This window comes from Talaromyces amestolkiae (genome assembly GCF_001896365.1).
Source record: "Talaromyces amestolkiae strain CIB chromosome Unknown scaffold1.1, whole genome shotgun sequence".
Lineage (NCBI taxonomy): Eukaryota > Fungi > Ascomycota > Eurotiomycetes > Eurotiales > Trichocomaceae > Talaromyces > Talaromyces amestolkiae.
The window spans coordinates 2,532,854-2,556,555 of record NW_024468037.1 but is presented as its reverse complement, the minus strand read 5'-3'; the positions used below and the strand labels follow the sequence as shown (position 1 = coordinate 2,556,555).

General features: G+C 47.6%; 7 protein-coding genes across 7 annotated transcripts; 3 read left to right on the top strand and 4 right to left on the bottom strand.

Annotated features, from left to right (window-relative positions):
* Positions 1 to 266: 266 nt before the first annotated feature.
* Positions 267 to 2,023, bottom strand: BHQ10_000843 (uncharacterized protein; the record flags this gene model as incomplete). The annotated part of the gene is made up of 2 exons (XM_040881234.1): positions 267 to 1,357; positions 1,426 to 2,023. 2 exons carry the CDS (start codon positions 2,021 to 2,023, stop codon positions 267 to 269), a joined length of 1,689 nt encoding a protein of 562 aa, XP_040729348.1.
* A 682-nt stretch (positions 2,024 to 2,705) lies between these two features.
* Positions 2,706 to 3,852, top strand: BHQ10_000842 (uncharacterized protein; the record flags this gene model as incomplete). Its single annotated transcript, XM_040881223.1, has 5 exons — positions 2,706 to 2,825; positions 2,876 to 2,924; positions 2,980 to 3,297; positions 3,363 to 3,456; positions 3,507 to 3,852. 5 exons carry the CDS (start codon positions 2,706 to 2,708, stop codon positions 3,850 to 3,852), a joined length of 927 nt encoding a protein of 308 aa, XP_040729347.1.
* A 198-nt stretch (positions 3,853 to 4,050) lies between these two features.
* On the bottom strand, positions 4,051 to 5,504 carry BHQ10_000841 (uncharacterized protein; the record flags this gene model as incomplete). Its single annotated transcript, XM_040881212.1, has 8 exons — positions 4,051 to 4,151; positions 4,214 to 4,285; positions 4,347 to 4,835; positions 4,888 to 4,987; positions 5,040 to 5,139; positions 5,211 to 5,307; positions 5,366 to 5,429; positions 5,487 to 5,504. 8 exons carry the CDS (start codon positions 5,502 to 5,504, stop codon positions 4,051 to 4,053), a joined length of 1,041 nt encoding a protein of 346 aa, XP_040729346.1.
* A 1,240-nt stretch (positions 5,505 to 6,744) lies between these two features.
* On the top strand, positions 6,745 to 8,258 carry BHQ10_000840 (uncharacterized protein; the record flags this gene model as incomplete). The annotated part of the gene is made up of 3 exons (XM_040881201.1): positions 6,745 to 7,067; positions 7,133 to 7,548; positions 7,600 to 8,258. The coding sequence occupies 3 exons, from the start codon at positions 6,745 to 6,747 to the stop codon at positions 8,256 to 8,258; spliced, it is 1,398 nt and encodes a 465-aa protein (XP_040729345.1).
* Positions 8,259 to 8,683: 425 nt separating this feature from the next.
* Positions 8,684 to 11,301, bottom strand: BHQ10_000839 (uncharacterized protein; the record flags this gene model as incomplete). The annotated part of the gene is made up of 2 exons (XM_040881189.1): positions 8,684 to 10,775; positions 10,826 to 11,301. 2 exons carry the CDS (start codon positions 11,299 to 11,301, stop codon positions 8,684 to 8,686), a joined length of 2,568 nt encoding a protein of 855 aa, XP_040729344.1.
* Positions 11,302 to 13,489: 2,188 nt separating this feature from the next.
* Positions 13,490 to 16,525, bottom strand: BHQ10_000838 (uncharacterized protein; the record flags this gene model as incomplete). The annotated part of the gene is made up of 3 exons (XM_040881178.1): positions 13,490 to 14,915; positions 14,970 to 16,211; positions 16,503 to 16,525. The coding sequence occupies 3 exons, from the start codon at positions 16,523 to 16,525 to the stop codon at positions 13,490 to 13,492; spliced, it is 2,691 nt and encodes an 896-aa protein (XP_040729343.1).
* Positions 16,526 to 20,560: 4,035 nt separating this feature from the next.
* On the top strand, positions 20,561 to 22,420 carry BHQ10_000837 (uncharacterized protein; the record flags this gene model as incomplete). The annotated part of the gene is made up of 2 exons (XM_040881167.1): positions 20,561 to 21,750; positions 21,802 to 22,420. The coding sequence occupies 2 exons, from the start codon at positions 20,561 to 20,563 to the stop codon at positions 22,418 to 22,420; spliced, it is 1,809 nt and encodes a 602-aa protein (XP_040729342.1).
* Between the last annotated feature and the right edge of the window lie 1,282 nt (positions 22,421 to 23,702).

Below are 23,702 nucleotides of genomic sequence, written 5' to 3'. Positions count from 1 at the left end.
GGGCGTTTTATGGGGCTGTGCTGTCTGTTGCTGTTGGAAGAAAGAGCAAAACTGAGCATGTTAGGCGCTACATTTGGGTCGTCAAAAAAGAGATGGATGAGATGAATGATAATGAGCTCCTCGCAAACATTTGTTTTGCAAAGTATATACCCTCGAGTTGAAGCTACGCATAATCTACTTCAGATTGCATCGTTGATACTTGGAACTTGTATTTTCCTAAACGCTAACATATACGCGCTCTACCTCATTTGCCTGGATGATCGAATCTAGTGTCCAAATAGAGAGGCCAAATTGTCACCGATATATTTGATGCCTTGGGCTCGATAAAGATCAGGCATCACATAGGAAAGACTGGTAACATTGACATCGAAAACAATAATCTCCGGATTATCCAATTCATACATAGGCCAACGGCTCCCTTCGTATGGCAGATTCGGATCCAAGGTCGTCACGAAGCTAACCCACATCCTAGACATTATGACCGATAGCTGCGTATAACTCGTGGGTTTACCAAGCAAAGGATTGTGGCTATCGTCATAGCCCACTCCATTCACGTCATTGAAAACATACGGAATTTCCGAGCCGTGATTTGCACCAACATCCGGCCCGTTGTTGATCACGTCGAATAAATAGGAGTATGCCGGCACGTTATATTGGCGCCAGATCTGGCTTGCTAATCTCCGAGCTGCGTGGATGTTTACATCGCCTTGAAATGCTGCAACACGTTTATACATGGCGCCGTATCCAGCGGGAGGTGCGCCAGTCATTGTCGCTGGGATTCCGATTTCGGGGATATCAGGGTACAGCGCAGCCAGTGTATCGGTTGTAGCATTGTCGAGGCCCCAATTTGAGATGACTTCCTTAAACTGCTCGGTGGTATTGATGCCTGGTACAGCGAAGCTCGTGCCTTCGTCTGCGTTACCGCCGATGAGGTAGGGAACTTTGGCGAACTTGCCCTGCTGGAGCTGCACGGTGGCGCTCTCCTGGATGAAATCGCCATCAATGACTTGTACGAACTGAGGACCACTCAGACCGGAGAGTGTGTGAACGGGTACGATCGATGCATTATTGAATATATCATATAGGGTATTGACCGGCACTCCTCGAAGACAGCCCAAGGAATCGGCCGCCGAACTACAACCGGCTGCTTCTACGACGGCATCATAATACGGCTGCCAGTCCGCCGGCGTCTGATATCGGTCATAGGTACTGGGCGCGCCGCTCTCGCTGATGGCCCCGCGGAACAAGTGGTCATCGCGTCCCCCATATGCAATGAGTTGGGTTCCGACGCTGTTTGCGCCGGCGCTTTCGCCCCAGATCGTGACCATGCTTGGGTCGCCTCCAAACGCCGCGATATCTATTTCATTACATTAGCATCCGTATTGAGGAGTGGGCAATAATAACGAGACATTTCAGGGTACATACTTTCTTGTACCCAGTGCAACGCAAGACGCTGGTCCCTAAAGCCCAGATTGCCTACACCAGCATCTTTGATTTCCTGACTCCACATAAAGCCCCAGCAATGAAGACGGTAGTTGAGACTAACTGCAACCATCGGCGTTCCCATTTGCACTGACTGGTCGACAATAAAGGACAGATTGTAGCGCTGGTCCGCGGAACTTCCTGATGTGTAGCCTCCTCCATATATCCATACTGCTACGGGTAGTTTATCCTCGAGCTTTGTGCCACTGGGACGGACAACATTGAGAGTCAGACAAGACTCAGACGCCCCCTCAGACTGGCCATAACCCAAGCAGCTGGGTGAGTATTCAGTTGCATTTCTAGGTTTGGTCCATGAGCTGTTGAGAGAACGTGGGATTTGTAGACGGAGGTTGTCCACAGGTTGTTGGGCGTAAGGTACGCCTAGGAAGAAATCCTGGTCATAGTGCTGGCTATGAATACCGTAGTATGTGCCATTAAGCACGTCGACCGTAGGAACTTTGTAGGTCCCTTTTATGGCTAAAGAAACTGGGATGATTACAAACAATATTGCCAGAACGGACCATTTTTGAGATGACCGCATGGCGTAGGTAGGTGATATTCGGGACAGCTTCGGTAGGTTCACAGTATTCTGAACAATTTACATTTCTGATCCAAGCATGGTGGACCCAATTTATCAAGAAATGATTGCATATTAGTAACATTGAGCTATATCCCATCTTCATCTTCAAGATAAGATGCCTGTCTATCATGCTCGGATATGGGTGAGCAGATTACCCATGCTCCTATCGGCGTAATATATATATGCAGCAGTGAGATGTTGTTTCCTGTATCTGGATCAATCCAATGCACCTTTCGTGTTGGCTATTGCACAATTCACCGTGAATTTGATAAGGACACTGCCGTTCTTGTGGTCCCGGATGAGAGCTCGTCGGTACATAACCGAGTATGTCGAGTGCTGATAGCAATGCTTAATAAGAGAAATAGAAGAGGTCGGGCCCGAGGCGGAAATAATTTCTCCAAGACGGACTCTAGCACAGTTTGGGTACTCACCAATACATGTCTTGTTTCCAAGGTTGCTTCGGCAGTGCTACATGGCAAGCAAAAGTACCTCGGCCCATTGGCTGCGGAGAGCCGTTGCTATAACAAMCCCGCCAGTGCGGAGAATATCTGGGGAACCTCCGACCTACCTACCATCACAACTATCACTTAGAGCACTTACGAACCGCAGATACCTCTTCTTGAAATATACCTAGTTACTCATAATGTCTGGTCCCGGAGCTGGTTTCGAATATCCCCGCCGGGCTGTCACCTGGACGAAGCGCGATGCGCTGCTCTTCGCGAACAGCATTGGATGCAAGTCCGATGAATTGCACTTTTTATATGTGTGCCTCAACAGCCTTTCACCTCTAAGGTTCTGGACTGACTCTATCAGGAACTCCATCCAGACTTTGCCGTTTTCCCGACATATATAAACATTCTCCGTGCGTCAATCTTCTACCCCGGGGCTCTATAGCAGCTGATAATAATAACGAACAGCATTCAAACTAACAAACACCGACGTAATCGACTTCTACAAAGCATCAACAAGTACCCCAATCCCCGACGTCCCTAAATTCAACCCCCAGCGCGTGGTGGATGGCGAACGCAGAATCATTTTCTTGAAACAACTACCCACCTCCAGTGAGGGCAAACAATTCGAGATTCGAACCAAAGTCATTGGTGTCTATGATAAGGGAAAGGCCTCAGTTGTAGAGACCGAGGTCTCGTTAGTGGATAAGGAGACGGATGAGGTCTATGCGAAGATGATTGGAAGTGCATTTTATGTTGGTCAGGGTGGTTGGGGCGGCCCTAAGGGTGCGTTGTTCCTCTCCAGGGTCTTTTGATGATGGTGCAGGACATGGTACTAATGCGTTATGTAGGGCCCAGTGCCGTGAATTACCCCCCTCCCAAGGGGAAAGCTCCTGATGCTGTTTTCGTTGACCAAACGAGCGAAGAGACCTCTCTTCTTTACCGGTAAGGACTACCCCCCTATCCTCAGAATGAACATCGTCTCATTCAACCAGTCTCAACGGCGACTACAACCCCCTCCACGCCACCCCCGAACCAGGCACAAAGATGGGTTTCGGCGGCATCATCATCCACGGCCTCTACAGCTGGAACGCCACTGCTCACGGAGTCCTCAAGGAACTCGGCGGCAGCGACCCCAAAAACCTGCGAGAATTCCAAGCTCGTTTCGCGTCCCCCGTTCGTCCCGGTGATAAACTCACCACTGAAATTTGGCGGACTGGGGAGGTGGACAAGGATGGGTTTGAGGATATCCGGTTCTCTACGAAAAATCAGAATGGCAAGGCTGTGCTGGCTAATGGGCGTGCGTTATTGAAGGTTGTGACTAAGCAGAGTAAGCTTTGAGTGGTGCCATGGCCTGTGTAACGTATGGTAGGTATCTATTCTTAAAAAGATTTGATGTAAAATCCTCAACTGCATGTTATGCATTACCTAGCTCAGGCATAGTCCAGAGTCGTAACATCCGTTCACCTATCAACAAAATATATGGGTATTCAATGCGACAAATGGTAGAATGAAGAATAGAATCCCCCAGTTCTTAAATCAAAGACTCTGCCGAGTATTATATGTACCTATATCGTTCAACACCTTTTCTCTACCGTTCTTCAACAAACGGAAGCGCGAGAGAAAATCGTCGTTGTTTACTAAATTGAGAAAACAGTATGTTAGCTTCTGTTGATAGTATGAAGACGAGAAGAAAACGTACTGTAGCCACCGCACAACCTGCGCTTTCCAGTGAATTCAGAGCGGCCGTGAAGCATCCTCCAATTATCAAAGACTGACATGCCAGCATTTCAATTAGTACGCACAATCATACAACATCAGCTGGTAGTACTCACGTAATGCCGTGCCCGGTTCAAGTTGCAACCATTTCTGGTGATTCCGTCGGTGGATAAGTGCGTTCCAATATCGCGCAGCCTTATACCAATGCATCGCCATCTTAGACGTCCAATCAATCTTCGCCGCACGATCATAGTTGTTCCATCGAATCCGCATCAGTCTCGCGTTCGTCGGATCCCGCTCAAAGACTGGGAAATATCTATATGGTTGAATGCTGACATGCTCATTACCACTTGAATGCCAGGGCTGTGCGTAGTCCGTGAATGCCTCTACATTTTGAGGATCCTCCAATAACATACGCCATGCTGCATAAAACCCGTCCACGAGTAATGTTTTCCCGCCTTCTCCTTGTGTGTGTTCCAGAAGATGGAATAATTGAAGTCTGGCCGGGTCTGTAAAGTATGTATTATCTGTATGTGCTCCGAGTGCTTCGTCAGTATACGCCGTGTCTTTGAAGGTTAGATCAGACGTAAAGTCCCAGAAGCCGCCTGTAAGAAGTCAGTGATTGTTACATCCACAAACAGGATACCATGGCTCTACCGTAGTGTGTCTCCCGAATAAAAGCTATCCTTTCCAACAATTCTTTGGTTGCCTCTGGAGTGACAGGAACACCTTTGACCAAGCAGTATCCCCAATCGACCTGTCAATGAATAAGCTTTCGTATGTCCGCATTATATCCAATATATACATACGACATGTTGCAGCCACCCACTGAGACCTTCATTTGTGTTCATGACTGCTTCGTAATCTACACAGGGGTGCAATTCAGAGTCGCGCGAATGTCTGTATTTTCTGCGGAACAGTAAGGTGTGTTAAGCCTGACTTATTTCAACTTATAGTATTCCGGTACGTAGGAGAAATACCTGAAAGTGAGAACTTTGTTGCTCATCCGTAACTCGCTAGGAAACTGGTGACTTTCAAGCCAAGATTTAGGATATTCGCCCAGGTGATTATCGGACCCTTGATGAAGTAAGCATTTCAAATTCAGCATGTTGTTGATGGAAGTGCGGATGCGTACAGTTCACTTTTATATGACCTGGTGGATCCTCGTAAACTGAAGTCGCATAAATCTTCTTAGGAATCTGCGTGTCTCATTAGCTATCCTGGCTTGGTGAAAGAGATTGTCGGTGCCAACTGACTTCAAAGCTGGACACCATCCGCTGTCGTGTGTCTGGGCGAATGCAAGAGCTACATTGGCAGTTGTCCCTATACAATCGGGTATATCAGACTCTGTGCGACTACAACTTTGGCATGTGTCGATGGGCATACATACCTGAGCCAATAAGCAGGACTATGTCATTGTCAATAAAGATCTGGATGAAATCGTAGAGGCACGTACTAAGGATTGAATGATTTGATGTGCACCTTCTCGAAGAATGATTCGTCTTCAAAAGTGATGTATTTTATGATTGGAACGGGCCGAGATAGATCTAAAAGATCATTCGGACCATCACTGGTGATATCCGCTGGTTTGTGGTTTAATGTTGGTCCATTTCCATGAATAGAAGAATGGGGCTGCGGTGATGGTGATGCCAAGGTGGATGACTTTGATCTCTCAGATAAAAGAGCATCGCCATTTTCAGCGGATGCTTCTGCCTGCGGCCGTTTATGTTTTTCCATTGCTCTCAATGCATGGTTATGATCATGGGCAGTAGAAGATCCTTGGGCTTTACTGGAGCGCCTTGGAGCCTGAGTTGAAAGGTGAGAAACCAAACAGCGAGTACGAACGTGTTTCCTGTAAGACGTACCTGCTGCTGTTTATCAAAGAGACTAAAATATCTTGAATGTTTACTGGGTCGTCTTGGAACCTGGATTGAAAGATGAGTAAAGGAATCCATATACACGGAGAGTTTCATTCAGACATACCTGTTTCCAAGGCCATGCTGATGACACGGACGGACTCGGTCTACAAAGTCTAAATAAAGTCAGAAGGCAAACAGAATCTATTTAAATGTCTGCTTACCCAAAATTCTTCTGCAATGTGAGGGCTCTGTCCAGGTTACTGGGACGGACACGGGGAAGTGTCATGATCTTGAGATATTCCACATCAAGCGTAATTGTATTCAACAGTTTATTAGCTGAACACACAAATGCAATGTCTTGATGGTTTTTGATTCAATCAAAGATCCTCTATATTCTCAAAGCTGCTGCACAATATTTGTTGTCGCCAGTTTGGTTGATCAGCCGAGGAAATCGATATCTGATAAGTCATCACGTGATCATAAACGTACCGTGAGCTTAGCTACAGCTCTCTCTTGATTAGTTCTCCGTCCCAGTTCGCCGCATCAACAACCAACCTTCACATCATCTGCTCTTTCCATCACTCTTTCTTTAGACCCATCAGAAAATAACTATCCCCAAATCCAACTCGGAAACTAATTCCATAACCGACGCACCATGTCCACCCTCGAAGATCTCGACGATCTTGAGCGCGAGGATCACAGCAAGAAGGAACAGCAAGGTGGTGATGATAACGGTGACAAGAAGCCCAGCGGCGATGGCGATGCCGAGATGCAAGATGCAGAACCCAAGAAGGATGAAATCGATGAGCTTTTAGATGCAGAACTGGTCGGAGCAAGCACAGATGACATCAAAAAACGGCGACGGCTGCTCGACAACGAGCTGCGGATCATGAAGAGCGAGTTTCAGCGGTTGACACATGAGCAGAATACGATGAGAGAGAAAGTCAAGGATAATCAAGAGAAGATAGAAAACAATAGGTTAGGCGACTCTCCATCTCGTGTGATCGGGTTGGTTGATTACAAATACTGATAGATCATGGCAGGCAATTACCATATCTCGTCGGAAACGTTGTCGAGCTCCTAGATCTCGACGTCGAAGCTGAAGCTGCAGAAGAGGGTGCCAATATCGATCTCGATGCCACCCGAGTGGGCAAGTCTGCCGTCATCAAGACATCAACCCGTCAAACCATCTTCCTCCCCCTCATCGGTTTGGTGGACCACGAGAAACTCAAGCCCGGCGATCTCATCGGAGTGAACAAAGACTCGTACCTGGTACTCGATACTCTTCCAGCTGAATATGATAGCCGTGTCAAGGCTATGGAGGTTGATGAGAAGCCGACGGAGAAGTACACTGATGTTGGTGGGCTGAGCAAACAAATCGAAGAGCTTGTGGAGGCTGTGGTGTGGCCTATGCAAGAAGCGGAGAAGTTTAAGAAGATTGGTATCAAGGCGCCGAAGGGTAAGTTGAACGCCAGGTAGTACTGAAGCTTGCTCATACTGATATCTACAGGTGCCCTCATGTACGGACCACCCGGTACCGGTAAGACGCTACTTGCTCGGGCCTGTGCCGCCCAAACGAACGCAACATTCCTCAAACTCGCTGGACCGCAACTGGTGCAGATGTTTATCGGAGACGGCGCAAAGCTCGTCCGTGACTGCTTCGCTCTCGCCAAAGAAAAGGCCCCCTCAATCATTTTCATTGACGAACTCGATGCCGTCGGTACCAAACGTTTCGATTCCGAGAAGTCGGGAGATCGTGAAGTGCAACGAACCATGCTTGAACTTCTTAACCAGCTCGACGGTTTTGCTTCAGACGACCGTGTCAAGGTCCTTGCCGCCACGAATCGTGTCGATGTCCTCGACCCTGCCCTTTTGCGATCTGGACGATTAGATCGAAAGATCGAGTTCCCTCTCCCCAACGAAGAAGCGCGTGCCCAGATCTTGCAAATCCACTCCCGCAAAATGACAACAGATGACGGCGTGAATTGGGCTGAACTGGCCCGCAGCACGGACGAATTCGGAGGCGCCATGCTCAAGGCCGTCTGTGTAGAGGCTGGKATGATTGCGTTGAGGAAAGGCATGAACAAGGTCAACCACGAGCATTACGTCGATGCTATTGGGGAGGTACAATCGAAGAAGAAGGATACAAACATGGGAATATACGTGTAGTCTATATCCTGTTGCAGATCTTGTGTTGTTTGTTTAATTAGAGAATAGCATCCTACATATCTACTTAATCGTGCCTCACCAACTGATAAAAAAGAACGACAAGGTATTATTCCAATTTTACTGTCCAATAGTCTCAAGTAGATAACAATCAAGTGAAATACACCATGTCCCCTTTTAATCCTCTGTAGCCGCACCAATTAAAGAAAGCAACAAGATAATAAACAAGAATATCAAAAGAGCGATATATGAATATACAATAAAGACAGTGGATGCGAAAGTTAAGAAGACAAAAAGAGAACGAAAGATCAACGCCGTGATATGTGATACCTGAAGAAAGGGTATACCAGAACGGGAAAAAGAGACTCAATATACATATAAAAAGCAGTAAAATGAGGTATGTACCAGGCAATTAAAGGGGGAAAAGATTAGAAGAATCTTTTTACGTCAATGACATCCATGTTATTCTGTCGTTCGCGCTCAAAATGCATCCACCAATCTTTGGGATGGCCTGAATTCCAGGCTCCGTTGCACGTATCTCTTCCCCATGGCGAATTATTTACTGACGGAGTGAAGGAGTATGATATCGGAGTTGGGGGATAGGCTGTCGTTGTTGGTGATGTTATCGTTGGTGTCGTTGTGGAAGAGTTATTATTAGAGCGAGAGCCGAAGCCGCTCCAGCTTGCGAGTCGGGATGTTGCCGATGTCGTTGTGGGTGAAACAATCGAGTCTGTTGTGCTCAGGTCGCTTTCGCTTCGTTTCAAATGGTCTGGGTTGGTGTTCGTGGAGGATGATGAGAAGGACGATGTATGAGATAGTGAAGAGAATGATTGTTGTTGTGCTGTGTTGCTACTGCTCATTTGCGCGGGGCCTAGTAGATGTTTCCATCCTAGCAAGCCTCCGTCAGAGTCAATACCACGAACATCAGGTTGGATATCGAAGCGTGGTATCGATCCTAATCCGGTTGTATCATGAGGCGTTACAGCCCGCACAATTCCCATGATTGCCGGCATGCGAAATTCATAGATCTTCTTCGGTCCATTGGGATTCGATTCGTCAACCTGATCTGACAGAGCTGGGTTTTGGACTCCTGGATACGAGCCGCCGAAAAGATCTTTGTTTGCTTCGTCCTCTTCATCTGAGCCATCGTCTGATTCTCCATCCATGGCGCTATCGGGGATATACGAGTCGGAGTGATCAGTGACGAGCACTTTCATACCGGCCTCGCTATCCTTTGCAGCCATGTCGATGAAGGTCTGAGCTCGAATTCGCGCTGATGTCAGATTGTTTCCAGCCGGCAAAGCCAAGGGTCGTGTGCTGACTGAGCCATGAGAACTTCGCGGTAGACTATATCGATCCGAAGGAATCAAAGCCTGTCCGTGTGGAACAGGTCGACAGACCGATTGAAGAATTCCGGGAGGCTCAATATCCGACGGAGCTCGTAGCTCTGCCAAATGTGGGAACCCCGAGTAAAGGATGCTTTGTGCCAGGTGGAAATTTGGTGAATCATATGGTTTATGAGGAGTCACAAAGGGTAGATCCAACAACTTGCCGAGTCCAGCTGCGGATTCAGGTCCACTCACGTCCCAATGTAATCTTTTAAGACTGGCTGATGCAAGGATCGGTTGAAAGACCATGGCTTCGGAGGGAAGAGTAGGTAATCGCGTCGACTGAACGAAGTTGAATTTTTCCAGCAGTCGTAAGGAAGCGAAAATTTTAGAAATGACCAAGAGAGAACTTATATTCTGCTCGATCAAAGTCAAAGATTGGATTGTGCGAGCCTCCGGTCGTGACACATATTGTGCTATACCCCCGTCTGTAACTCCTCGTAAATTCTCCAAACGTAATGACTGAAGCGGCGGCAGAAACTGTAAAGTACGATCCGTAAAAGCGTCAGCATCGAAAGAAGAGATACACAAATTTCGTAGCGCTGGTAGACGATTAAAAATCCTCAAGAAAACACCATGTTCGAGCACACCGCCCATGTTGAGTGAATGAAGCATCAGAGTTTCCAAATTGCTCCAACACGAATGGTAATGCAGAAATTCAAAAGCTTGCTGGGGTTCAAGCATCTTTCCATTGGTTCTCGACATCTTTGTCGGCGATGAAGACGACGTATTCCTCGAATTCTTATCGTCAATCGAGACTGTACTATCAAGCGGCTCTCCCAGAATCCATTGGTGCTCCCTGAGACGTTTCCGCGTCGACAAAGCGTACGTTAAACGATCAAATTCGTGATGAAAAGACATATTGAATCCGATCAGACGTTCCAGATTCGGACAGACCATAACAACGGAGGCGACGAGGTCACGGTAGTCTTCCCACTGCGGATTCATCTTGCCATTTGCGACGGTTGGCGAGACATCGATTTCGGGGATACGCAATTCCAGAACCAAATTCGCCAGCAACTTTCGTTCTCGTAATGTCCGTCTTAACAGTTTCAGCCTGCTGCCTCGTTTGAGTCGATATTTCTTCAATTGAGCTGGTGAATCGGCGCCGTGGATATGAATATAGTTATATCTGAGAATACTTAGCATATGGAATTCCAGAGGGTGTGATGATTGGCATACAGTTTACTCCTCACGTTCCTCTCCCAAGTCCGGCTTGTGAGGGCCAAGGCATGTAAATCTCGCTGAAAACATGTCGTGCAACCATACTGGTAATTCTCTGGCGCTTCGTGCAAATCTTGCAATTGTTTCAATATACATTCATATACTGCCGGCGGCAAGCATTTAATAGCGGGCTCATTCGGTTGGCGTGGTAGAGTCAAAAAGGAAGGAGGAATAGTTGGAGTAGGAGGCGGCTGCTGCTGTGCGCCGGCGGTCTGTTGTTTAAAGACTCGGTATGCAGGTTTAGGGGAGGTGGGAGAGTAGACGGTGGGTGGTGTGCTGCTGTATGTGCTGCTGCTATAGTTACTGGTATATGAAGAAACCGATGCAGCGGAGCCTCGTCGGGGAGGAACGTCCTGGATTGCAACGGAGTATTGGTTGTCGTAATCTCGGAAAGTCACCGGGGCTCGCTGTGAAGTTGCTGTAATGACGCTCATGATGAATGATGTGCGAGAGTATATAGATGGGTATGTATATCAACGAGTGGGATCGATCATCAGGAGAGCTCTGCTGTTTCCTGCTGCTTGGCTCCCCTCTGAAAGATTTTCTCTTTGTTCCCCTAACGAAAGACTCGGAATGCTTGACAGAATCGGTATAAAAGAATGACTGGGTAAAGACCGGAACGATTTACGCAGATGGAGTGTAGAAAGAGAGATGCAAGTTGCAAGCAAGAAGCAACGACATACAAGGAGGGACCAGGTCAGTCTCTGGGCTACTACATAGTATGTAAGTCAGAGAGATCAACAACGATCAACAACCAGAGTGGTTAGCTGATGGAGAGGTGCTAAGAGGAAAGATTCTTAGCGGGTACTACATGCGCTGGGCTGATTGGCCGGCATTGGGTAACCTTAATGTCGCCCCATCGCATTCCGCGCGGTTGCTTGCCATGCTGTCGAATGGAGTACGTCCACATGTACGGCAAGTCATTTACGGCGATGAGAGTCAGCTGTACATTTCGGTAGATACGTAGCGTTGTACGTATCATAAGCCTGTAGCAAGTGATGCGATGGTGTATGACTCTGTGATGGTTGTAGAGAGAGCGTAGATGGCTCAGGGGAAGCGGAGCCCTTGGACCCCTCGTGCCCATGGTCTAGGCCCGAAGAGGCCTAGTACAGAGGAGACCATGCATCTATGTACTTCCATCTCCTCCTACTTACTCGGTAAGTATGTACTATGTAAGTACTAGGAGGGCTCCACGAGTTTTTATTCACAACAACACCTGTCTGTTTAGTCTCAGTGCTGCATGCTGTATCGCTACGTACGTGCTCAGTTGAGCGAGGATCAGAGTCAGCTGTGTTTTTCACAAAGACCAAAGTAGAAGGTCGTATTGGAGGGTTCATCATCATAGCAAGGGCCGCTAAGAGACACCAAGAGATACTAAGGAGGACTAAGAATATGGCAGGGCATACTAACCGAACTAAGGCCAAGACATCCCCACAGCGTGCTATTTTGATTTTCTCATTGGTTTATCCAAACCGCGCGAACCGGTGGAGATCGAGCACCAGGCCCAAAATAGACTAGCGTCACTCTCTCTGGACTCTGCTTGGTGCTTGCCCCTTCCGGTCTAGCCTGGGGATGCCCCCTTTCTTTTATGGGGAAGCTCACAGGTGAAACATGCACACAGCATTGATAGCACACAGAACAAAACAAATCGACTCCCGAGATAAATTCATCCACATCGAATGCATCTGATTCGACGATGATTAATCGTATTAGCTGCGTTGATACCCTGATTGGCTGAGGTGGGATGGAAAATTCTCCGTCCATCTGCCGGGCACATGAGGACTCACCCCTTAATTAATGCTCATTAAAACATCGCTATCGCAATTGCCGCCCCGAGCGATCGTGTGGCTTGACGCCTGCAGGACATCAGACTGGGGCTTGCGGGTTATTGTCCTATGCAGCGCACATGGATTGCATGAGCCGCATGGAAGAACGAGTCATGTGCTTCGAGCTTCCAGAACCTGTACTATATGCAGCATGAAGCCGTGGGTAACGATGCTTTTGATTGAATGTAGTTGTAAGTAACTATGCGGATGGACAACAAGAACAACTCTGTACATGATCTCCAGGGGTATGCAATTGAATGTATGAATCGGTCGAGTGTCAGAAGCTCGCCGGGGCTAATACTAATAACGCCATATAAAAGGTCAAGTTGATGATAGTCGTGGAAAAGATGAACAAACATGATGGTAATAAAAATAATAGACAATAAACAATAGGTAATAATAACGACGGCAAATGTCTCTGCAACGACGTCGCCATCTACGGCCGATGGGGAGGATGCCTCAAAGAATCACCAGGCAGAAACACACGTACGCCACATTGATATAAAAGTTATTGAATGTCAGTGAGAGAGATCCAGACCGCCTGCCGACAAAACTACAAGATGACAATTCAATCTCTCAACTCGACGTCGGAAATAGAGTCATATCATCCTGTATAACGACCGCTTCGTCTTTCTCAACAAGAACAACACCAAACAAATGACCAATGACAACGATATTGCAGAAACATTCGTCCACCCTTCAAGGATGCATGAGAATAACCAAGTGTATGCAATGACTCCAGAAGAATGAAGGGGACTCGAAACCCACACATGCACCGACACATGAATGAAACAGACTAAATGTCAAAATTGTTAAAGACACCGCCTTCTTCTCCCGTCTTGACAACACCGCTCATACGCCGATCCGTCGAATCGACCGATCGTTGATGGCGATGCCACGACTCGTCTTCTTTCGTATCTTCGTCCATGCGGTCTGCGCTGTTGTCCTTGAGGTGATGGTCCATAGAGCTTTCGTTCACAAATGTGAAGCCCTTGAAATTAGCTTGCATGCCAGGTGAGAGGGGGGTCGAGCCAGGCATTAGGCCATTGGCTAGTGCAGCAGCACGGTCGTTCAACGAAGTAGAGTGGTCCAAAGCAGTGGTGAATTCGGGGTCAAAGTTGGAAGTGTCCGACTCTGATTTGAGCTTCGGCTTGAAGGGAGGAATGACCTCTTTCCGACCTAACGCCTCCCAGTCAATATCGTGAAAGAAAGGATGAGCAATCAACTCCTTAGCATCGTCCTTGGCTCCCAAACGATGCTTGGGGTTGCGATTAAGCAATCCCTTGACAAAGTTACGTCCCTCTGTGCTCAATGCATCTCGTGGAAACCGGACCTTGCCAAACGCAATATTCTTGTACATCTGCTGTGTGTCTTCCGCGTAGAAAGGGCTCCAGCCACAACACATTTCAAATACAAGCACGCCCAAAGACCAGAAATCCACCATCTTGGTGTAGCCTTGCTCGTCCAACAGCACTTCCGGTGCCAGATATTCAGTAGTACCGCAGAACGTGTTTGTCGTATCATTCTTGGTGAGGTTCGCTTTGGATAGACCAAAATCGCAAAGCGCAATGTGGCCATTAGCGTCCAGTAGAATGTTCTCCGGCTTCAAATCACGATACACGATATCGTGGTCGTGTAAGTGTTGCAAGGCAAGGATTAACTCCGCAATGTAAAACTTGGCTCGCGCTTCCTGGAATCGGCCTTCCTTTTGCAGATGCCAGAAAAGCTCACCTCCGGACATGTAATCGGTAACCAAATAAAGATCAGTGGGGGTCTGGAAGGAGAATTTGAGGCCAACAATGAAAGGCGAGGCTGCCATGGCCGTTCGGACAAGAATGTTTCGCTCGCCTAACGTGTGCGCGACCTCCTTCTTCTGTATAATGACTTTCTTGGACAAAACTTTCATGGCGTAGATTCGCTGAGTATCTTTCTTCTTGACCTGATAGACTTGACCGAACGTGCCTTTTCCAATGAGCTTCAAGATCTGGAAATCATTTGGTCCGACCTGTTTCTTCTCAGTCCTCTCAAAATGCATCTCCAAATGAATCTCTCCGGAGACTTGAAAGTCCCCTTGACCTCGAGCTGCCAGAGGAAACCAGCCCTCTAGGCTAGAGCGTTCCTCTCTAAGGTTGAGGCTCATTCGTACATGCCCCAAGAACGCTTCTTGGTTGTAGCGATCATAAACCGAAACATCAATCTCGGATTGTTCGCCCATCACATCACTACAATACAAATTAGCAGGTCCAGATCAATTGTCTATTTAAAGGGGTACGCACAATACTGCCTCGTGGTTCCACTGCGGATCCGTAACAGGTGCTCTGCCTTTCAGATCCACATTGTCCAGCTGGCTGTTATGGCTGCTCTGGCGACTCTTCATGGGAATGGCCATTGGTCGGCCTGTGTCGTTGTCGAGATAGTCCTTGCCGCTGTTTTTGCCCTCAGGAGACTGTGCACCGCTCTGGGTACCCTTCGAAATATACTCGTTCCACTCAAACACGCACACAACGTACGGATCGGCGCTGGGGCGTAAGCCTCTGGCGCGGGAGATTTTGACGGACAATTTGCCCTTCAAAGGCGCGACTGCTGGGCCTTCCGACGATGAACGGCTGTCACTCGACTTACCATCGGAAACCTCCGACGGAGTTTCGGTATGACTTCGGCGCTGGTTCGACGAGTTCGACGGAACCGGGGTCGAGCCGTTGGGTTGTGACATACCATTCTCTTGCGACATAGCTCGTGGTGTCAAGGGCGGAGTATTCTTAAGATGTGAAGGATTAGCCATGCCCTCAGTCAGTTTGGCAAGGTTCTCAGAAGATTTGGATATGTGGTGGGGCTTCTCATGCTCCAACAGGGGGACTGCCGGTGGAGGTGGAAGATCTGAAGCGTCAGGGAGGGATGGATTGGAGAAATGAGATGCAAGAACTGGGTCGTCAGAGACGCTGGACACTGGGTCACATGTGGGACGCCGTGACGAATGTAATTCGGAAACATTATTTGACGTTGTCGACGACATGTAATCTTTCAGCGCAGAATAAATGGAGACGGCAGTTTTCTCGGTGGTAGGCGCCGTGCTCTCCATTTCCTCCATGTCCTTCTGTGATAAAGAACAAGCAGACGAATAGGGGGGAGTAGGGAGGGATGTGGGTTTGGAAAAGGTCTCTGTAGTCTCGGTTTGTTCTGGGTTTTGCAGTTGCCCTTCAGTAGCATTCGCACCAGACGACGGAGAAACAGCATCAGAGACACCATCCACATCGGGCTTCATAGTCTCAACATTGGACTGCTCATTTGACTCCACAGGAGCTGGAGTAGCGTTCGCAACAGATGTAGTGAAAGAACTAGATAACCGTGCTTTGAGAGAACTCAGTGGAAAAGCAGAGTTACCAACCTGGGAGAAATAGTGGATTATAGAAGGCAAGCGTTTATCCGCCGGATCAGGCTGCGGCGTAATGATMCCTGATGGTGTCGAGCCACTCGACGTGATGAGGTTATCTGGATGATCATCCTCATGCGCAGCACTGCTATGATGATAATGGTTAGTCTCAATGTGAAAAACGATCTTATGCTCGAGGAACGAGCATTTCTATTTGTTTCCCCCGCATCTCTCAAGAACAATCTGGTTGACTGTTCAAAACAATAGACGACAATAAAACAAAAACAACAAGAACACCGGTCGCATCACAGAAACGAATGCCAAAAACGACTCCAAAAGCTATACGGTGTTCTTGAAATGCCCTCATTTTTCCGGTCGCCACAGAGAAAGACAAGACATTTCCTGATAGGAGGAATGCCGAGAAAAGCGCTCAACTCACTTCTGTTGTACAGCCTGCCTCATGAGGTCGGCATCGGAATGCGGGTGAATTCCGCCTGGTGCAGCCATGAGTGCCTTCCCATCCGATCACTGTCGGACTGTCCTGGCGATCGCAGTAGACCTTGGTTCTTCAAACCAGATATTGACGTGCCCGCCGCGCGTATACGAATAAATAAGATGCTGGTATATTTTATTGAGAAACCGACCGTCAAACCTGGCCGACAATGAATATTATATAGGACGTGGAAAGAGCGTGCTGTCAAGTGGAAGGAGTTGTTTGACGCCGGTAATAATGACCTAGAGATGCGGGATGATCGATCGTTACGGTGGACTCGTCTGCGGCCTGCGGGTCTAAGCCTCAGATTAGGCCAGGTAAGTACCGTTGGACGAAGTACAGAGTACGTACGTACACGGGCCGGGAGTAACGCAGTACGGTAGAGCACAGTCGAACAGCCGCTCGGATGCTCGAAGACCAGGAAGTGAGGCGCAGAACGAGAGGGAGATCGCGGTTGTTGTATATAGGTTAGGAGAAGTGCCGAAGAAGAAGAGGTGAAAAGAAGAAAAAATAACACGGAGGATACTTGAGTAATAATATAATGGTTGACCGATAGCATTACGGTATCATACGCAGGAACTAACGCTGGGTTACTTGGTTTACCCCCCACGAAGGCGAGAGGTAACCTCATTTGTGTGGCTACTTAGTGGTAGGTGGATGTGAATCTTGGGAAGGAATCCACTGCAATAAATTACCATAACGCGGCCAATACCGCTTGATACATACAGCATACACAATCCATACACTGCCTACTGGGACGACGTCCTCTACCGGGTCGATGATGTAGGAGTTATTATAGTCATAATAGAAGGATACGCCTTATCCGCACTTTTAACTTCCATCTTTGTCTTTGTGCTTCTCTTGCTGCTTGTTCAAACAATGCAAGTACAGCTCAGCTCTTACAGTGGAACAGAATCAGAGAGTGACAGCCTCGGGAAGCGCCGGGGCAAGACCCAGTAATTAATGACTGCTCAGTGTTCAGTTTTTGTAAGCTGCCGGTAAAGACGACCGGACTTTGGCAAACTCTGTTTTACTCATCTTCGGCGAAACACTGAACAGACACCACAAACCTCGATTCCCTCTACGACCAAAGATCATGCGACCGACGGAAAAGTCAAGCAGCTCTGAGATGCTTAACGTCCTCCGTAACATACGCACTCCTGTCTGACTTGTACGTACACGGCCGTAAAAACCCCCGGTGTTCAGTTCGATGAGGCAAATTATCGCAAAAACGACGCGGTTATGGTGGAGCCCAGAAATGGAGACTGTGTCGGTGCATAAGCCCAGTCCTGCGCCATTCCACATTTGCCATCTTTCTTCACGGCCCCAGTAGTGGCACAGTTCCTTTTATCGGCCTGACGACTGCCATCGTACCAAGGATGGGCGGGGTGGTTCTTACTCCTGAAACCATATGGTCATCTGGGTTGAGGGGCGGTTAATGAAAATGGTAACGAAACAGAATTCGGTGCATGCCATCTACCCGAGGAAGGAGAGGTACGTATTCAGTAATGCTGGAAATTGAGATGAGTACCAGAATAGGAAAGCTATAACGACGGTACGTGCTGCGGCACCGCCAATTGAGGAAGCCATTGAGGGACGGTATACCGAAAAATACATAGCGACATTGTGCCCCTCCTCGTGCTCCTCACCAGATAAGCTCTCGAGGAATGCGTTATAACGACTGTATATAGTGGTAATGTTCGCTCATGACATGTGTGGCGTTTCTAAGAGGGTCGCGGGGCTGTAAGTATGTTTGGATACGTTTGTCTATCCAGATAGTAGATTACTAGATGCTGGATAGACGAGGACTGAAGTACTCCGGAGGTATAAGCTGCATACAAAACTGCAGCTAATACCGTCCTAGTCGATCCTCACTCATGTGTTGACCTATCTGGGTATCTAGCTGGACTGACTTCTCGAAAGAGGGCCGACGTCAATGAAATCTTGGCTTGGCTGAAGATCATACATGTAGCTTCTACCTATGTACGGAGTTTTGAATATGACGCTGATCCTCCAGACAGATGAGTGGGGAATGCTTATGAGAGATACGCGACGCTGCTTTGACCCTAACTGTCAAGGAGGAGGAGGAGATATCTGTCGAACATCGCCATTTAAATCAAGATACACTTCTTCTGAAGACAAAAATCTGGCGAATTAGCGATTCAAGCCCGAACATGATCTATCGCGGATGGCTGTCATCGCGGTCTGTTCATCGCAAAACGCATCCTAATATAGACAGCACATGATCATTATTTTCCAGTTGATGTCGATAAAAAAAGGCCAATTCGTGATGTCCAAAGCCGTATCAGTAAATACAAGATTCAGGTTTCAGCTGAGCCGTCAAGAGGACATGGCGTTCATGTTATGGCAAAGCTGTGACAGGTCTGATATCAGAAAGCTATCCATGCGTGAACCACCAACTACCTGCCGAGACAATGCCTGATTCTTGTTAGCAAGAACGGGGTCGATATAAGTACTGTAGGTAGAAGTCAAGGAGGGGTGTAAGGAAAACTGGCCGGTAATCATTTCCGATAGACCCTAAACTTAGCAGCAGCGGTTTACCTACCTCGCTTCCTACTTGCTTTTTCCATCCGGTCAAGAGTATGTGTCACGATGTAGCATGTAAGATGCAAATGACACACCCTTGATTATCTAATCTCCATGTCAGTGCAGCTTCGATCGAGATTCATCTACGTATATCCTGACAGAGCACGAGTCTTGACTTGATCTGATCAGGGCATGTCCGAAACCTCGGTGTTGTACAGGTTATTAGACCCGATAAAACTGTTACTCACCTGGATATCGTTATTACCACCCTGATCCCACCCGTATCTAATAAAGAATCCTTACACATCCGTTACCATACAAATCTCGTTGCTTCTCTATGCATTTAGATTTCAACAAGACGCACCGGGTTTTCACAGGTACGTACTAATAATCGATAGTAAGCCCCCAGCTCACAATGGAGCTCTCCAACCAATACCCTCTCTCTAGACTCACTGTGGGGCTAACGAGGCCTTTCATAGGCTCTGGAGACTCGCTACAGAGGGACTTGAGCTACGGGGGGTTTTACCATTTGGGCATAATGGAGTCAACGTCATTGAAGGTAACAAACTCACATGTCAAAGATAATAAATGTACATCAAAGGGAAAATATGTTCGGCGGTGAGGACGAATTGCAAGCCTCCAAGAAGCGCAGATAATCCAAGCTAGAGGCAGAGAAAGAACAACAACCCAAGACTAAGGTATAAACCCATGTACATGATGAATTGTACAACAACACAATCAGAGAGGGGATTGTGGAGTCTAACGGACGGTGTACACGTACCATGTAGTATACCTAAGAATGCAAGAATTCATGAAGCACTTCAGGACAGTAATTGGCTCAGAATGATATAGCTGTATCGCCTTGACTTTCGAGGGACCACTTTCAATAGATCAGTTTTCCGTAGTTCGGCAGATCTACATACGGAGATTACGAGACAAACAACAGTGACGTCAACCGTCCGAATAGGAAGCGGTGTGGAACGGAGCGCGGAAGCGATCGGAATGTGGGATCGGATCGAGCACTCTTCGGCCTTCTGTACGGAATCATCTTGAACGAGACATGGTTAGGGCTTAGGGTAGGGCTATAATAATCACGTGTGTACAGATTACTGCGCTAAACCTAAAGTGGTGCTAGTTACAAGCACGTGACTTTTCGGACCAACGTAACACCGGCAGCGCGCGCCGCGAATGTAAGTCGTTGATTCCGCGACATATCATTCAAAAAGGGCAACCGCGAATAAGGGAGCTACCGTCGACGGGCACGATTTCTAGCTACCCCAAGACCCCATAGCTCCTTCCCAAATGGCTCCTCGGAGTAAGAGGGCAGCTGCACAGGCAGCTGCTCAATCAATGCGTATGTCTTTACTACACCAATATTTTTTTTCATCCAGCCCCCCGCGACGGCTTAATTCAGCTTACCTACAATCAAGCTATAAGACAGCCACTTACACATTGAAATGTCAGGAACCGCACCACCAAGCTTGCCCGATGCCTCCGATGATGAAATGGTCGATGCGCCGCCATCTAGAGATCCCAGTGTGGATGTTCAAACAGCTGACAACCAAGACGACGATCCTGATGTCGAACCAGAAGAAGAGCCAGAACCCGAGCAACAAAACGTACAGGAAGATGACCAGGAACAGGCGCAAGACCAAGAACAACAACAACAAGAGCAGACAGGCGCAGATGAAACTGGTGTTGAAGCACAAGCAGAGACCGACGCCGAGCCTAAAGCCGAAGGCGCATCAAGCCCAGCAGCGCCGGAACCAGATACTCCCTCAAAATTCAGTGGTACTCCTCGTGGAGGTGGGGGACTAGCTGGATATCCTCGCAAGCGCCGCCCTGGCCGGCCACCCAAGAACCCCCGACCGGAATTGGACGATGGAACAGAGCAGAAGATTGTTGTCTCAACTCCAGTGAAAAGAAGACGGGGTCGGCCTGCTGCCAGCGGGGGCAGATGGGGCCGTAGAGGTGGAAATCCTCATGTTACACAGGTGGCTGTCGACAAGGAAGGCACGATGATGGATGTTGTGAACGACGAGGTCGCTCTACCAGATATTGAAGAAGGCGAAAAGAAGGTGGACAAAATGGGTCACTTGTTGGAAGGAAGAGAATATCGAGTGCGCACATTTACCATTCTCAACCGGGGAGAGAGGCTGTACATGTTGTCAACGGAACCGGCGCGGTGTATCGGATTCAGAGATTCGTACCTGTTCTTCCAGAAGCACAAAATGCTGTATAAGATTATCATTGACGATGACGCTAAACGTGACTTGATCGAGCGAGACATCATCCCCCACTCCTACAAAGGAAGGGCTATTGGTGTGGTGACGGCGAGGTCCGTTTTCCGAGAATTCGGTGCGAAAATCGTTATAGGTGGACGCAAGGTCATCGATGATTATGATGAGAAAGCTGCACTAGAACGTGGAGATACCGAGGGCGAACTAGCCGTTCCTGAAGACAGACTGCCGCCTGCCGGAGAGGAGTACAACAGGAATCAATATGTTGCGTGGCACGGCGCAAGTGCAGTTTATCACACTGGTGCACCGTCTGTGCCGTTACCTGTTGGAAAGGCTGTTGATCAAAAGAAGCGCAAGGTGACAGTGACTGGGGATAACTGGATGATTGAACATGCCAGAGAGACTAGGTATGGGACTTTCCAAATGGATATCGTAAAGGTTTGCTAACATTGTTTTAGTCGGTTCAACTCGGTTCTTGCAAACGTACGACGGGAGAATCTGGAGGGTGTATACGATGTTCACACTAACTACGTACAATACCCAAAGATCATGCAACCAACGCATGCACGATGGGAAGTAGTTCCTCCGTCCGAGGACTCAAAATCTTCCAACCAGCTCGTCGAGAACATGTCCTCCTTACAGATCATGAGTGGAAACACACCGAAAGCTGATGAGGATGATGAGGCTGTCAACGACGAAAACGGCGAGTCGGGCGAAAACCAACTTTCACAGGCTACTCCGGCAGTTGCCAGTATGATGCCTCCAGTACCTTCCATATTCACACGACGCTTTGCTATTACAGATATACATTACGAAACGCCCGAAACCAGCACTCTTGGACGCCCAGGTCCAGACGGCGATGTTCAGGACATTGGCTCAAACGGAATCATCAGCATGGCCAACCCTCAACATCCGGAGTTTGTCAGTGCAGAGATACTTGCTGAGCTTCCACCGGAATGCAAGGAAGCATTGATGGAAGCAGCGATGAAAGAGTATGAATGGAAATCGAAATGGCAGACGGAATCGACGGACGCAGCCAGAGGTCATATCCTCCAGAGCTATAATTGGCATCCTTGATTTTCTTTTTCTTTTCTCTTATGTATTATTCAAACCTGTCCCGGCGCAATCATGGATTCCTATATCAAGATGGACATGCGTTGGGAGTTTCTTTTTTGATTTGGGCGGGGGGTGGGGGTTTTAGAGCAACATGCTTATTTGAGCTGGTCTGGTTATTTTGATATCATACGAATAATATTAGGAATGTTCAACAGTCACTATAAAATGAAATATCCATCCGGTTATCGCACCCAAGGCATCCGTACATGTATGTATCTTCACAGCTATATTACTCTTTCTGCAACTAAAGTATGAAATGACTCATTTAGGCAGGTACATACATGGACGAAAGGAATGACTCATACCCATTACTGTGCAATTGAATAGCTTTGATAGCATTAGTTGCTTCGAATTCGTTAGTGAGGAGTATGTACATGAGTAGTGAGGGGTACATCGGCCATCGTCGGGTATTACAGTCTTGCATAAAAGTCACCATGATTTTTGACTTAGGTGTCATTTGTGTTGCATGTTTACAGTGGACATTAATGGAAATTTCTGAAAACCTCAAAGCGTCGGGTTACATCAATATATCAATTTATCGAGTGAGGACACTTTGTCGAAGTTTTTCATGTTCCGTTTTAGGAGTTGGCCCTAAGTACAGTAAGTATAGCTTCAATATTTACCAAGCCCCGCCGTCCGGTCAAGCTGTATATATTAAGCCATCGACGTATCCATCGAAAAAGAAAAGCAGCGATTTGACTGATGACCTAGATTGGACAGAGCGGGGGAGGCAATTTTGTAGTCAATTTCTAGAGAAGTGACATGCATACTCCAAATACGACCATACGATACGTATGTATTCCGGAACAAATACGAGTGTCTGGACTCTTCTTTGTACATAGAAGGCAACAAGTATGCCTGCCATCTTGTAGTGTAGTCCAATTGGAACAACGATATACCAAACACAGAGAGGAGTACTCCGTACATGATTAATATTTCGCCTCTTGGGGGAGAAAAAATACAGAAAAATGAGATCATCACCAAATCAGAATCGGAGGCTTTGATCGAGACATTCAGCAGCAACGTCATTCCGCGATGTGACGGACGGAGTACGGAGTACGGAGTTCCTGGATCGAATGCATGTCTCTATTGGATAGTAATATGGGCCATGAGTCGGGACTTGAGCAAATCATGCCTTTTGATGGAATATCTGCGATGTGTGATTAATGATGTAGAATATAAAGCAAAGCGGCCCAACAAATTTAAGACGTCGGATTGAAGACTCAAATCAAAGAAGAAAAAA